This window comes from Panthera leo, chromosome A2, assembly GCF_018350215.1.
Source record: "Panthera leo isolate Ple1 chromosome A2, P.leo_Ple1_pat1.1, whole genome shotgun sequence".
Lineage (NCBI taxonomy): Eukaryota > Metazoa > Chordata > Mammalia > Carnivora > Felidae > Panthera > Panthera leo.
In genome coordinates, this window is record NC_056680.1 from 138,233,483 (window position 1) to 138,248,227 (window position 14,745).

The window sequence follows — 14,745 nt, forward strand, 5'->3', positions numbered from 1 at the left end:
TTTAGAAACCATTGCTTAATCCAAGGGCATGAAGACTTACATCTATGATTTCTTCTAAAAGTTTTATAGCATTTGCTCCTACATTTAGGTCTTTGGTCCATTTTGAGTTAATTTTTGCATATACTGTGAGGTAGGGGTCCAACATCATTTTTTTGCATGTGGATATCTAATTGTTCCAGCACCTTTTGATGAAAAGACTATTTTCCTCTATTGAATTGTCTTAGCACCCTTTTCAAAAATCAACTGACCATAAATATGAGGATTATTTCTGGACTCTCAATCTATTCCTATTTTATTCTTTTTCATACTACTGTAAGTTTAATTATTTTTTCAGTATCATTTTTGTTTTCATTTATTGATAATTATACAGAAATACAATTCATTTTTTATATTAATCTTGTGTCCTGCAACTTTGCTGAACTCAAGTATTAGTTCTATAATTTTCTTAAAGTCTTCTTTTGGATTTTCTATATATAAGATCATACCATCTCCAAATAGAGATAGTTTTACTTCTTCTTTCCAAATATGGATGTGTTTAATTTCATTTTCTTGCCTAATTGCCCTGGTTAGACCCTCCAGTACAAGTTGAGTAGAAGAGCCAAAAGCAAATATTACTGTCTTGTTTCTGATTTCAAGGGGAAATCCTTCAGCCTTTCATCATTAAATGTGATGCTAGCTATGGGTTTTTCATAGATGTTCTTTATCAGGTTAAAAAAAGTCAGTTCCTAGTTTATTGAGTCTTTCTATTATGAAAGGGTGTTAGATTTTGTTAAATGCTTTTTCTGTCTCTAACAAGGTGATCATGTGGATTTTCATTTAATCTTACCTATTTCCTTTTCCAAAAGCTCAAAAGAAAACTATAAGAAATGTCATTTACTAGATAAATCATAATTTTACCAAAAAGCCATAAAACAGAACTATTGCAAAGGTTCATAGGTAAGTAATCTAAAAGTGTCCAACTGACTCATTTGAAAAGTACAAAAATATAGCTGTGGAAAAATTTTTTTCTTACCAAAAAAGATAAAAGTTTATCTGCTGATGATAGGAAAATATATTCTTATAAGAAAAAAGGCTGCACAATAAATTAACATATAACACAATCATCACTTTTACATACACGTGAAAAAAATACATGTAGAATTATTAAACTTCTCTGGTAATTACTGGCATCTCCTTTTCCAAATGCTTTCATATTAAAATAGAGACTTATATTTTAAAAATATCATTACATTGACTGACTCAAAAAAAATATCATGCTTTATATTTCAAAGTAGTACATTAGCAAGCATGTTTGTTGCACAAATGTTCAAAACGACGCTACATGGGAAGATAACAAGATATAATTCTCAGTTATGGTGTGATTATGCTCTGTGCTGAATATATAATGCCTTCCGCTTGAATTCGCTCCAAAATTGGTCCATAGATCTCCTTTGAAAAGGGCCCCATCAGGCCTTTAGCTTTAATTTCACCTAGAAGAAAATAAATCTGTAGTTACCACTTTAAAGGTGTTATGAAGGTTAGTTTCCACAGCAAGGGTCTCCAAACCATTAACAGGGAAAGGGGTTACCTGGAGACTGAAAGCACAGGGGGACTCAGGGACAGAGTCAGAGTGCATGCGTCTAACTGCATTAACTACTGCCAAAATGATCAGAGAATAAAGAGTAGTATGAAAGGAAAGTAAACTTAACTTGTCTGCTTTATTTGTTGATTTAAAAAAAAAAAAAGCATAACAACAACAGAATGAATTAAAACCAGTCTGATTATTTGGGCACAGGCTTCTCTGAGGGAGACTGAAAGAGCCTGTCTGAGTACTTTTCTTAAAGCCCATGATGACCTCATTCCTCATCACTTCTTCAACTTTGGTTCCTCAAGAACTAAGTAGGTAGTTTAATTTGATATTAGCTGATATGCTATTGTAGATACATTTTCTCAGCATTTCACATTTATGTGCTTGATGTTTGTTATTCCCTTCACATACTCACAAGGGCCAAATGGGGGATTCTATTCAGAGGTAGTGCTTACTGAATGTATAGATGATCTTAAGGGGAGAGAAGACGGTTGAAATCTGAATTTGCTCAATCCAAAATATTGAGTACTGATAACATACTGAGACATGAAGAATAATAAAACATGGTCTATATTTTTTGAGGATATGAAAGTGAATCCCCTCTGCTATTTCAGTGTTAACTACCCCTAAAATATGAAAAACGAAGGAAAGGAAGAATTAATATTGCCTGGGGGGGGGGGGGACACATATGTGGTAGGATCTTTATGTATTATCTCACTTCAGCGTCACCAAAAACCTCTGAATTAGGGAAGACAATCCCCACTTTAAAGATGAGGGAGTGCTAGCTCAGAGACGCTGAGTAACTTGCACCCCATGACTCTGCCATCTTGTGATTGAACTCGGAGAGAAATAGGTGCTAACTCCAAAACCCGTGGCTTTTACTCACCACAACGTGATCTCCCAGTCAGCACTCAACTTCTGAGACGGCTCACTTTTAGTGAACTCCAGTGTCATACTCACGAGTAATTATTTGACATCCAGGCACCGAATGACTTAGAGATGATATGGAGACAGATTCAGTTCTCCAATGAAGGAACTTACCATCAAGCAACATCTTGGCTGCCATAGCAGTGGGTAACCCCACAGTTTTCGCCATGGCTGAAAAGCCATTGACGTCCCCATAAACCACAAGGTCAATGGTTTTATTTTCTAAATGTCCGGAAGGATGTCTGATTCCAAAGCTGTCTCTCATCACAATCATATCTTTCTCTCCAGGGCCTTAAAATAAATAAACAGACATTATTAAATGTCATTATCATTACACTCCAATACTGCATTTCATCTGCTCCTGCCCTTTTGCTCTCACAACTTTCTCCTCCCATCATATGCGGTCCTTAGACCATTATCTATGCTGCTTTTTAGTCCAAAGACCAAGTGAAAAACTCAAGAAACGATAACCCTGCCCACGTTCCTCTGGTCAGGCTGGTAGCACAGGAGCCCAGCTACAGATGTGAGGGCACTGCGATAGAACACCCACTCCTCACTCAAAAATGCTCCTTTAGCATTTCCCTAATGCATTAAAAGTGAAGCTAATATCTGTTCCTTTCCCATATTCCCCAAGTTCATTCCTATTTGATAGCTCTCTGATTCTTCCCTCTGGAAAAAGAGCGCAAGCGCCCTTTCCCTCCTTGCATACTTCCTCCCACTACCGCTTGGCTCCAGCCTCCCATCCCATTCACTAGCCGTGCTGACTGCATCCGATGCTGCTGCTTCTGGGATGTGTAGCTAACACCCCAAGGCCTACCTACCATAGGAGAGTTTCCTGGCCAAATGCTTGGAGAGTGCATCCACCACAGACTCTGCTCGAGGGACTTGTTCATCCCCAAGTAAGCCCAACCTGAGAAGCACAAGAGGCAGCTGGGTTGGGACAAGTCCTACACATAATCTCACTTGGGAAGCAGAAGGGAGCTCTTTGGATCTTACCTTGAAAGGGAAGAACCACAAGATGACAACCCAAGCTATAGGACTCTCCTGAGTTGTAAATAACAATAACAACAGTAATGTTTTCATCTTCAGAATCATCCCCAGACTCCCCGGGGCAGTGCTCTCTGGAGCAGAACTGACACATTGTTAGTCTATGCTGTTGCAAAGCTTCTTATGAGATTAATTTACAGGTTAGTTTTCCCACATTAAGGAGACCAGCATAATATGCCACAGCTGTGTGAATGAGCGTTTTAAAGTGGGTTCCAGAAGACCAGGAGAATCTCCTTCTGGAGAGAAAAAAATATCCCCGCTTTCTTGGGAACTGAAAGTTCTCAAAGTAGTAGTGTTTCAAAATAAGTATTTTCCAAGTTATAATCGCCACTGAATTTCTCTTTTTATCTGCTTTTTATCCCCACATGAACTCAATACATGGCAATCTCTCTCTACAACAGGCCAACATTAGAGCAGCAAATTAGTCAAAGACAATGCAAAATGTCTGGTTTCATCTTGACCTCTCTTTGACTAGAAAGGACTAAGTAATCATTGATATTGAGATAATCCAGCATTTTGCTCTCTAAGTTGATTGGTGCATGCCTACCGTTCAGCAGCCTCCAGCTGGGTATTGTCTCTTCCTAATTTCTTAAAGACAGCTTCCTTAAGCACATCATGCGTGGAGGAGCGTGAAATCCCAACAAGTTCACAAAGGAGTTCTTTCTGGTTATAAAAATAAAGACAGAATCCTAAATTCCTAATTAAAAAAAAATCAGCTGAGAAATTATCGTATTAAGACATTTGACCTCAAATGCACCTCAAATTTTAAATTAGAAAGGACTAGAAATAGTAAACAGTAACACATATATATGCATACACGTGTCTGCACACCCACACATGAATAAATTATATTCCTAAATAATATTTCAGCAATAAAAATAGGTCATAACATCAAATCAATAAAAAATAGATGGTACCATATTTCCCATCACATTCTCGCCTTTGCATATCCTCTCCATTACTTTTTTACCTGTTCTCCCTTACCCTCCAAGACCCATTTTGGCCAGGATCAAGTGAAAGGGGCTCATTGCTACAGTTGCCAGAAGCAACTGGAGTTCTTTTGTAGGTTCAAGAGATGAGAAAGACCTGGCAGATGATAAAACCTCAAAGCAAGAACACTTAAGCAGCAGTCATAGCTTTCTCTACTTTCTAAACAAGACTTTTTCCAGGATCTCAAGGAAAAAAGTTGTAATTTCGACTAGGAATCAACAAACTGGTTCACCACCTGGTTTTTTCAAGAAAAAATTTTATTGGAAGATACCCATGTTCATTTGTCTATGTATTTGTGTATGGAGGAATTGAGTATGTGTGGCCCATAATGCCTAATATATTTACAATCTGGCCCTTTACCAAAAAAAAAACCCCAAAAAACCAAAAAACAAAAACAAAAACAAAAACACCTCACCAGCCCCTATTCTAAACTATAGCTACCAAACTACTGATCCATCCCCCCTTACTGTGAGAAGTGAGATGATTCATTTTCAGAAATACCAAATAAAAGCAGTTGCTGTCTAGTTAACAATAGGTTTACAACCTATTGGAAATATGTATGAACCACCCCCCTGAAATGGAGTCTCAAACCCTTAGACACTTCAATTCCCGATTATTCTCCCCGCTCCGTTTCGTGGACTTAACTTTGCGGGCTTTGCAATTAGCATGCACCCAAGAGCTGAGGTCTCTGCATCACCTCAAGGAATGTAAGGCAAAGCCTTACATGGGCATAGGAGGCTTCCAGGTAAGGCTGTAACCTCTGTAGTGCTCAGCCAATGAGGCACCAGGGGAGGGACTTGCACACTAGGAGATAAATTGTCCGCCCTGACTTGCCCTGAGTGTGCCTGTCCATCAGACACCCAGTCTTGCAAGAACGTTGATTAAAGCCTCGTTTCACTGTGCTCCGAGTCTTTGCGTCCTTCCTTTGATTGGGTCGGTGGACTTACTTCTCACAAGTACCAACCCTCCCAATCCAACGGCCTCAGTCTTGGAATTCACTGTGTATATATTTACTCACTCCTGTCCAACACATACATTTATGAAAGGTAAGAAAGATTTGGAAGGCTTTCAGATAACATAGAAAACTGAATCTAAAGCAATAGCTAGCAAGAATACCAAAGTTAGCAATACTGATCCTCTTCTCCTTATGATAAATTTCTGGCATTTTCTACTGGAATGTGGGCACATTTGTTCAAGTTGGATAACCACCTGGTAACACCTGGCAGTTAGTGGAAACGCTACTTTACATGCAATTCCAAGCCTTCAGAGTCCCTTCCGGCCTTGAGACTCTGAGATTTTAATGCAACACAGATTTGGACATAAATTCATAATTGAAAACTCAAATTACTCATGGTTAAAAATGATCAGATGATAGAACTGATGGGATTTGGGGGTGGGGAGTCTAGTTCTGTGACACCACCAGTAGCTCTCCCAGTTTATCAGTTCCAGGAGGCCCAAGTTTAACTCCTGTCACTGGGTCACCAGTTAGACAAGTGGTAGAGCCCAGAGCCTAAATCCACCTCTTCTCAGGGTGGAAGGAGCAATCAAGTAGTACAAGTGGCTGGAAGAAATAAGCCCAGTGGGTCAGGCCCATGATCTTTCCATTCTTCCATAACAGGGGAAGAAAAGAGGGTCTGGGGGTCATGGTTCATCTTCCTGCACATAAGCCACAGAATGGGTAATTTTGCTGGTCCAAACCAAAGTTCAAATCTGACCATTTCTGAAGAACAGCAAACAGCATATAACTCTGGAGTCACTCACCCAGGTGAGAGGGTTGGCCTCAGGTCGAAGGGCAGGAAATGGATCTCTGTTTATGAGACCCAGTTTTACAAATCCATTCAAAGCTTTGGCATAACCCTATAAAAAGAATTATGAAGTAGTAAATGAAATTTTTCCTTTCAAAGAAAAAAATTAAAAAGCTTTTTTGAAAAGAGGGATCTGTCTTTGTAATTCACTTAGAAAACAGGCTTAAAGTATTCATCTGAATTGCCCGTATATGGATGCAAACACCTTCAGGTTCAGAGGGGAATCAAGAGTGTCACAGCAATTCTGCTGGTTTACATAACAGACCTTGAAAGACTTTGGTCTTTACTTCTGTTTCTAGGTAACAAGGGAGGGGTATTTTCTGGCAGCAGAGGGGCAAATTTCCTCCTGTGTTATGTGCTTTCAGTTCAGCAGAATCGTATTTAATAGAACGGTTCCCTCTCTTATAATGAAAGAAGGAGCTTGTAAGAATATTATCACCCAAAAGCAGATAATCCATTCTACTGATTTTTTTTTTAATTTTTTTTTCAACGTTTTTTATTTATTTTTGGGACAAAGAGAGACAGAGCATGAACGGGGGAGGGGCAGAGAAAGAGGGAGACACAGAATCGGAAACAGGCTCCAGGCTCCGGGCCATCAGCCCAGAGCCTGACGCGGGGCTCGAACTCACGGACCGCGAGATCGTGACCTGGCTGAAGTCGGACGCTTAACCGACGGCGCCACCCAGGCGCCACCCAGGCGCCCCCCCCATTCTACTGATTAAGAGCCACTATCCTAATGGATATAGGTAGCAGGAAGAGAGGTAGGAATCAGAGAGCTTCTTCTGAAATCACACCAATGTGGGGGAGGGGTGTCAAGAAGGAGCTGAGAAAGATCCCTTGGGAAGGTGACAGCAAGCTGGCTCTGCGAGGACAAGCAGGTAACAGGCAGGTTCAGGAGAGTAGCCAAAGCCTCCCTGTCATACTCAGATGATAGTGTCTCATATCCAATACTGGAAAGAATATTCAGGTTACTGAAGGGCTGCTGGCATTGCCCTGAATGGTGACCCTCATGGATGTGGACACTGCAACATCTTCCATCTTCTGGGGTTCTGTGGGAACAGCCATTATCCATACACATCCTTGAGAGCTTTATTCATTATTAAAACTCTTACAATTCTCTGTTCTTGGGTCTTCATGTTGCCAAGAGACTATATCTAAAGCTATCAGAAAATCCTAATTCCCGGACCCCCCAAAATGTGACCACTCATATTCCTGGAACAAAATAAAGAAAACAGAATCAAGAAATCTGCCAGTACTGAGGATGTTATGACTTCATTTCAGACTAGAGTTTCTGCTGTGTTTACAGGCTTGTGGAACGAACACCCATGGTTCCTAGACCATAGGTTGCTATCAGCCACATCTCATTTGATTCCTGGTCAGTGAGGACATCACATTCAGAGGAGTACAGGCACCTACCTGCCCTCCACGAGCATACAATCTATTTCAGGAGATAAGAAAAATGTACATAAAAACCTAACTAAAAGTGCTGAGACACAATTGCTCGGTGCCAATAAATGTAAAGGAAGCTCTAACGAGTAAGAAATGCAGTGACTGTCTGTCTTTAAGAATAAACAGGAGTTAGACACGGAGACACAAGGCAAACCAGAAGCCACACTTCATGTGCCAACACTGTGCAAACAACCTCTGCTCTTACGTGAACTTTGTTCACACAGAAATAATACCACCCGTGTTCAACGATTCCTGATGCCTTCCCCATGTGAGGAAGGGGGACAGGAAAAGTCCTGGATGAGGGAGCTGTGATCTTTAATAACATGATTTGGAAAGCATCACTAAGAAAAGTCCTAAAGGAGCTGAAGGAGAGTGTGCAGATCTCTGGGAGAGCAGGTTCTGGGCAAAAGTAACAGCCAGTGAACAGTAAGAGCAAGGAGAAAGTGTGCACAAAAATGGAGGGGTTATCACTGATGGACGCGTGTGCCTTCCATCTTCCAGAGAAAAGATTAGTGAGTGGTGGATCACACACACAAGACGAATCCCGTCTCTGCCCTCACCAGGAAATCTCACAGGGCACCGAGACCTGGAATCAGATTTCTGATTTTCAGAGAGGTACGTATGTTAGGGATGCTGGTTGGAGTGGGCTGAATAGCGTCTCCCTCACAATTCACATCCACCCAGAACCTCAGAGTATGACCTTTTTGGGATATTTGCAGATATAGTCAGTTAAAGATCTCAAGATGAAACTAATCTACATTTAAGGTGGATCCTAAATCCAATGAATGGTGTCCCTACAAGATGAAGAGAGGACACAGTGACACAAACAGGAGGTGATATGAAGACCGAGGCAGAGACTGGACCAAGAATTGCAGGCGGCCACCAGAAGTGAGGACAGGGGCATGGGACAGTTTCTCCCTCAAAACCTCCAGAAGGTACCAACCCTGCCCGCACTTTGATTTCAGGCTTCTTACCTCAAGAAAGGTGAGAGAGTCAATTTCTGTTGTTCTAAGCTACCTGGTTTGTAGCCATTCGTTAAAACAGCCCTAGGAAACTGTTAACACTGATTGTCTTAATCTGGTCATATGTGCCACTACTCTTGTTATTAATACATAAGTGTGTGGTGGGCATTTGTGTTTATGCTCCCAGAATCTACATGCCATTCTGTGCTAAAAAACATTTCAGATTTACTTTGTGGAAAGTGGCGATGACTACATCTTCAGCTTTAGGGAAGTGAAGCAAAGGCAAAGGCTGATGGGTGTATTTTATCCCAGTGACTTCAGGGGCTGAGACAAAAATGGTGTTTTTAGCTATGAAGATATGCTTTTTAATTCCTACTGGATTTGAACCAAAAATGCTGGGGATGCTGCCACCACCCTGCCACTGTGTGGAGCCTGGAACTGCGGCCAGCACATACGGGAAGAGCTGAGAGGTGAAGAGAAACCGAGTCCCCATAAGGTCACTGGGCCCCAAATCTTGCTACACCTTAAGGTGACCCTTCACCTGTCCCCCTGCCAAACTCCCCATGAATCAAAAATTCTTTCTTAGCTCAGGCCATTTTGAATAGTCTCCTAAAACATTCAGTCAAAAGAATCCTGAGAAAACAGATTCCAGCCTGGCCTACTGTCTTAATTATTTTGATGACTAAGAAACATTACGTGTACACTTCACTTACCTAAAAACAGGCAACAGGTTTCATCTCCAATAGAGCTGCTTACCTTGTATCTCAGTGTCCCCCGCAGCAGAGTGTGCGCAGATGGGATGCCGTAAATCTCAGCATATTTCGTACTGTCTCTGTTAGGATAGCCTTCCAAATTTAATCCGGGGAAATAATCCATGGGGGTCACTGCATCAAGAAAGGAGATGCCCCCTGCGACATTCACAACCTGAAGAACATTGAAAGGGCACGGATGGGGTTACAATATTGTGCTCCCTGTGGACTCATCTGCATTATTTTCTTAAAAAATAAAATCAAATTTTTAAAAGAAAGCAGTAGAGGATTTGAAAAAAAAAATTTTTTTAATGAAACTACCATAATTGACATCTCATACCTAAGCTATTGAACTAATATAGTCCAAAAGGCCATTATTCTCCCAAGCTTTAAAATCCAACTTAAGGGGCTCCTGGGTGGCTCAGTCAGTTGAGCGTGGGACTTCGCCTCAGGTCGTGATCTCCGTTCGTGAGTTTCAGCCCCAAGTCGGGCTCTGTGCTGACAGCTCAGAGCCTGGAGCCTGCTTGGGATTCTGTGTCTCCCTCTCTCTCTGCCCCTTCCCCATTCATGTGCGCTCTCACTCTGTCTCTCAAAAATAAACAAACATTTAAAAAAATAAAATAAAATCCGACTTAAATCTGGATAAGATGGCACTGAAGAGCGCCCCGTTAGGGTTTCGGTGAGCTGAAAGCAATGGAAATTTTAAAGGGCTGTGCTCCAGCTCGGTGTTACACCTAAGTGATCAATCACTGGGTTCTACTTCTGAAACCAATATACACTTTCTGTTAACTAACTTGACTATCAACAAATAAATTTTAAAAAATAAAAATAAACCAACCATAAAACACAAAAACTAAAAATAAATAAATGGCTATGCTCCAATGACAACAGCGATATTTTCACTTCATTCTTCACTTACATCCCTCTTTGAACGCCGAGCATCGGGCACCAGTCTTGTGCATTTCTGTCACTGCTAGCGGTAACGGGGGACCTACCATGTACGTGCTGGGATCACACTCCTTGTGGAGGGAAGGAGAGTGATGAAGAAGTTGCAATTTCTGTCTCCATTCCCTCGGTTCATGAACACACATTTACCGAATGGCCACCAAGTGCCAGCAGCGGCGCTAGAACGACCATAAGGAGCTCACAGCCTAGACAAGTCAACCTATGGGTGTGCACTGGGGACGGGGAACAGGAGAGAAGTCCGCTTACAAGAGAGACGACGTGTGAACAGACAGAGAAACCCCACAGAAGTGCCACCCCCTGGTCTTACTGCTGCTGAGAATTCAGTCGATTCCCAAGCTCTTCTGATTTCACTCTAAAATCCTCTTACCCACCCCCTCCCCCATCACACACCCAAAATGCACTCATGCAGGTTTTTCCCTTTGACTGTGACAAAAGGACTAAAGTTTTCTTTCGGCTTGCGAGGTTTATGATCATCCCTGAGATGATGGAAGACATCCCGGAGGGATCAAATCAGGGCTGGGGGGGGGGGGGTGGGGGGTGGGGAGGGGGTCGTAGCTGCCGGAACTGGGTTCATCCCCTTGCACCACTAGAAACGGCTTCCCACCACGGGTCTGCGGCTGCACAAAACTACCCCAAAGAGTCTTCTGCTAAGATCCCTGGAGTTTATTTGTAGATGGGTTCTGCACGTGCTTCGGTCTGAGAGAGAAAACGGAAATGTGTGTGTGGGTAGCCGAAGGCCCAGAAGAAACGGGCGATGCTGACTGGCGTCAGGCCTGGAGGCATCCCTGCAGTTAAAAGTCTTGGGTTTGCAGAGCACCAAGCACCAAGCACCACTAAAATTCCAAGAGTGACAGGCTGAGCGAGGTGAGGAAAGCTTCTCATTTACTTTCCTTAGGAAACTCCTCTGGACAGTAAACATTTCCAGAGGGACCAATTCTGTACCATTGCCTTCAAACAGATTTTTTTTCTATCAGAATTGTAAATTTAAAAGAAATCTAATAAGAAAGCAAACGTTAACCTTTAGGGTCTCCACACACATCTCACTTCTATGACTTACAGCAATTCTAACGTTTTGTTTGCTTGTTTGAAGGTGAGGAAATTGTTTTAAAGAAAAAGACAATAAAAACTACTATACTCCAGCACTTTACTAATCAGAAGTCAGTCAGCTGCTTCATAAGTTTATCAGGAGATCCTCGGAAGAAAACAGGGAAATATCAGCTGAATAATAATGATTCATTTAGAGAGATTGAAAACTGCCAAAACTACCTGATCCAAAAAATTACTGGGTAATCATGTGTCCTGTGATATTCATACAGAGTCGTATGTCTAGTGGCATATCGTGGGGTTCATTAATATGCCCTATCCTGTTTAATATCTTATTAATGGCCTGGATAAAGAATGACATATTTATCTATTTGGCAGAGAATATGCATTTTTGCCTGACTCGACAACGCACACACCCAGCACCGACTGCCAACAGAAACACTGGCTCCTTACCCACGGCTGCCACAGACTGCCCTAAATCCAGCCCTTCCCACACACGCAGCCACACCCACACATCTCCCAACCACTGACCGACAATAAGCTTGATTGCTAAACTGACTAGACACCTGAACACAGGAACTACACAGACAGTTCATTTATTCAGGACCTGCTTTGTGCTAAGTGCCTTATATACATTACCTTCAATTCATGCAATAATCCATTGTTCAGAGGTGGAAACTGGGACTGAGAGTCACCCAGAGGCAGTTTGGAGCCCAGGTCTATCTGACTCCAACGTCTACGTTCTTTCTACTACACCACACTGTCCCCTTAATTGAACTTATCTGTGGATCACTATTTTGAGAAGGCTACTGATTGACACGGTGTAACCTTCCACATTATGGCACCAGTGATACACCCGCAAACTGCATTCAAAATGGCTGGAGGCAATGAAGAGCTGTGGCTCTTCCTACAAAGGAGGGTTGGGTGCCGCAGTCCAGGTAGGGGCAAGCAAGCAACGGGAAGAAAGCTACAAAACCTACCTCAGAGCTGAGTTTTCAGAGTAAGCATGATCTGGAGAATATCTGTTTCACTGCGAGTAGTTTAGAAGAGGAGGCTGAAGGAGATGATGCCATATCACCCTCAGGTCCCACCAATGTCCCACCACCCATAGACAAAACAGAACTAAGAGAAGACATAGCCACTGTCTTCCAGATATGTAGAAGGGAATCATATTTGTTAGAAATAGGATTAGAAAGGGGCTCCTGAGTGGCTCAGCCAGTTAAGCGTCCAACTTCAGCTCAGGTCATGATCTCATGGTTTGTGGGTTCCAGCCCCATGTCAGGCTCTGTGCTGACCGCTCAGAGCCTGGAGCCTGCTTCGGATCCTGTGTCTCCCTCTCTCTCTTCCCCTCCCCCACTCTCTCTCTCTCTCTCTCTCTCTAAAAAATAAATAAACCTTAAAAAAAAAAAAAGAAATAGGATTAGAAGTTAGAAGTTAAGAATGGTGCCAGTGGCTGGAAATTCTGCAAGGATGTGGAACAATGAGATATGTCCTATTTCATAGGCCACTGCCTGAGTTGCTGGAAAAGTTTAAGGCTTCAACTTTTAAGCAGAAGCCAGAGAGGTCACCTGACCCTCCATTATGATTCCCTGAATTATATAAGGCCTGCTCTGTGGGGGCGGTGAGAGTGGTGGAGGGGATGGAGGGACAAGAATATAAGAGAGGCTTTAAGAAGTTTAACAATCTGGGTTGGGAGACAGACAGATACACTTGAATTACTGAGTGAATAATACAGCATCCGGAAAATTCTTACACAGACAAAGTGTGGGAGTCTGGACAAAAGAAGAGTGAATGGGGGTTGGAGTGGTCAGGAAAAGCTGTCTCCACAAGAGGAAACTTGAGCGGGACCTTGAAAAAAGTATCATTTTTAGCAAAGAAAAGAAAGCCCTCATGTTTTCTCTTGGCTTCCTCCACAGTCAGGGAGATGCAAAAGCATTCCTTTTTTACAAAAGAAGTTGAGGATGAAAAGGAAAAACTTCAAATTCAATATGTACAACTTCTGCTGCCTGGAAATAACCTCTTGCTTTTCCTGAGCACCTACCACGATCAATTTCTTTATGCAGCTAATTTTTACGCCTTGCCTGAGAACGTGCGTTAGGCAGATTGCCGTCTCTTTGGCCTCAGTGAGCCCTACTGCAAGTACCCTACGTGGCTGCTATGATTCTGCTTGGCATCAGACAAGCAGCCCAAAGATCGGAGAGATTCGGGGATGGTTCTAGTGCCACCAGCTGGCAAAGGGCAGAGCGAGAGCACAGAGCCAGGCCCACTACCATCAAAGCCCCGGCTCTTTCTCTCACACAGGCTCTGCTCACCCGTCCATGGTCATCTTTTCAGTTATATGGCCTCCCGAAAACAAGCATTTGCCCAATGGAAGCAAGAATTTTCCCTGCATCCACATGTTAGTGTAAACCAAACATGGCCTGGTCTCTTTTCCAGGACAGCAGGTGGTGGAAGGAGCCGCTAAATGCCACAGGAGGCAGGCGGAGGCATATAAGGATGTGTTCGGCAGAACAGCAGACTGTTTCGGGCCCGGACCTTCATGATTCTCAGGACTGGAGAGCTAGATGAGACATCAGTGGCCACATTACCATTAGGAGGCTGATGCCTGATGGACCTTGACAACTGCCTGGACTTTGGTGGCACTGTGAGGGAAGTCGGCACTGGGACCAGAACACAGGGGTCCTGTTTCATATCGCGAAACACGTGCATGTATCTTTCTAGCATCAAAGTGTCCTGCTTGTTTGGGACTGTTTTCAGTGCAGCTATGATCCTCTGGTCACCAAACCGGCTCTTCTCAAATTCGGCTGCACGTTAGAATCACTTGGGGAGTCTTTGAAGATCCCCAAACCCAGGCAAATCAGCATCTCTAGGGATGCGCCCAGGCATCAATATTTTTCAAACCGCTCTGTTGATTTCCAATGCACACCTAAGGTTGCGATGTATACTCTGTACATCATAGGCACAGAGGACAACAACTGATAATAACGTTCACTTTGTGTCTTGAGAAATTCTTTCAATTTACTCCTTTGTACACAAAATATGTTTAAATCAGATACACTGGGGATTCAGAAAACTGCTGCTTGAAGAATCTCTGTAAGACACACAGCTGGTGACATAATTCACCACCCCCTGCAGGGCTGGAGCCAGGGACAAGGAGGTGCCTAGATCACAACAGTTAAGAAGAAACCCTCAGTCTAGTCACATGTGCTCTTTGCAAGACTCGTTCCTTATAGCTAGGG

The 14,745-nt window shown here is 42.7% G+C and overlaps 1 protein-coding gene across 5 annotated transcripts in view; it reads right to left on the reverse strand.

Moving 5' to 3' along the window:
* Positions 1–502: 502 nt before the first annotated feature.
* Positions 503–14,745, reverse strand: part of AASS (aminoadipate-semialdehyde synthase) — a 61,299-nt gene continuing 47,056 nt past the window's right edge. For all 5 annotated transcript variants that reach the window (XM_042923191.1, XM_042923183.1, XM_042923197.1 and 2 more), the window contains 6 exons: positions 9,504–9,671; positions 6,293–6,388; positions 4,089–4,204; positions 3,316–3,404; positions 2,609–2,785; positions 503–1,469 (listed from right to left, as the gene is read on the reverse strand). In XM_042923191.1, coding sequence (XP_042779125.1) covers positions 1,351–1,469; positions 2,609–2,785; positions 3,316–3,404; positions 4,089–4,204; positions 6,293–6,388; positions 9,504–9,671 — 765 coding nt within the window. In that variant the 3' untranslated portion in view covers positions 503–1,350. The remainder of the gene's footprint in view (positions 1,470–2,608; positions 2,786–3,315; positions 3,405–4,088; positions 4,205–6,292; positions 6,389–9,503; positions 9,672–14,745) is intronic.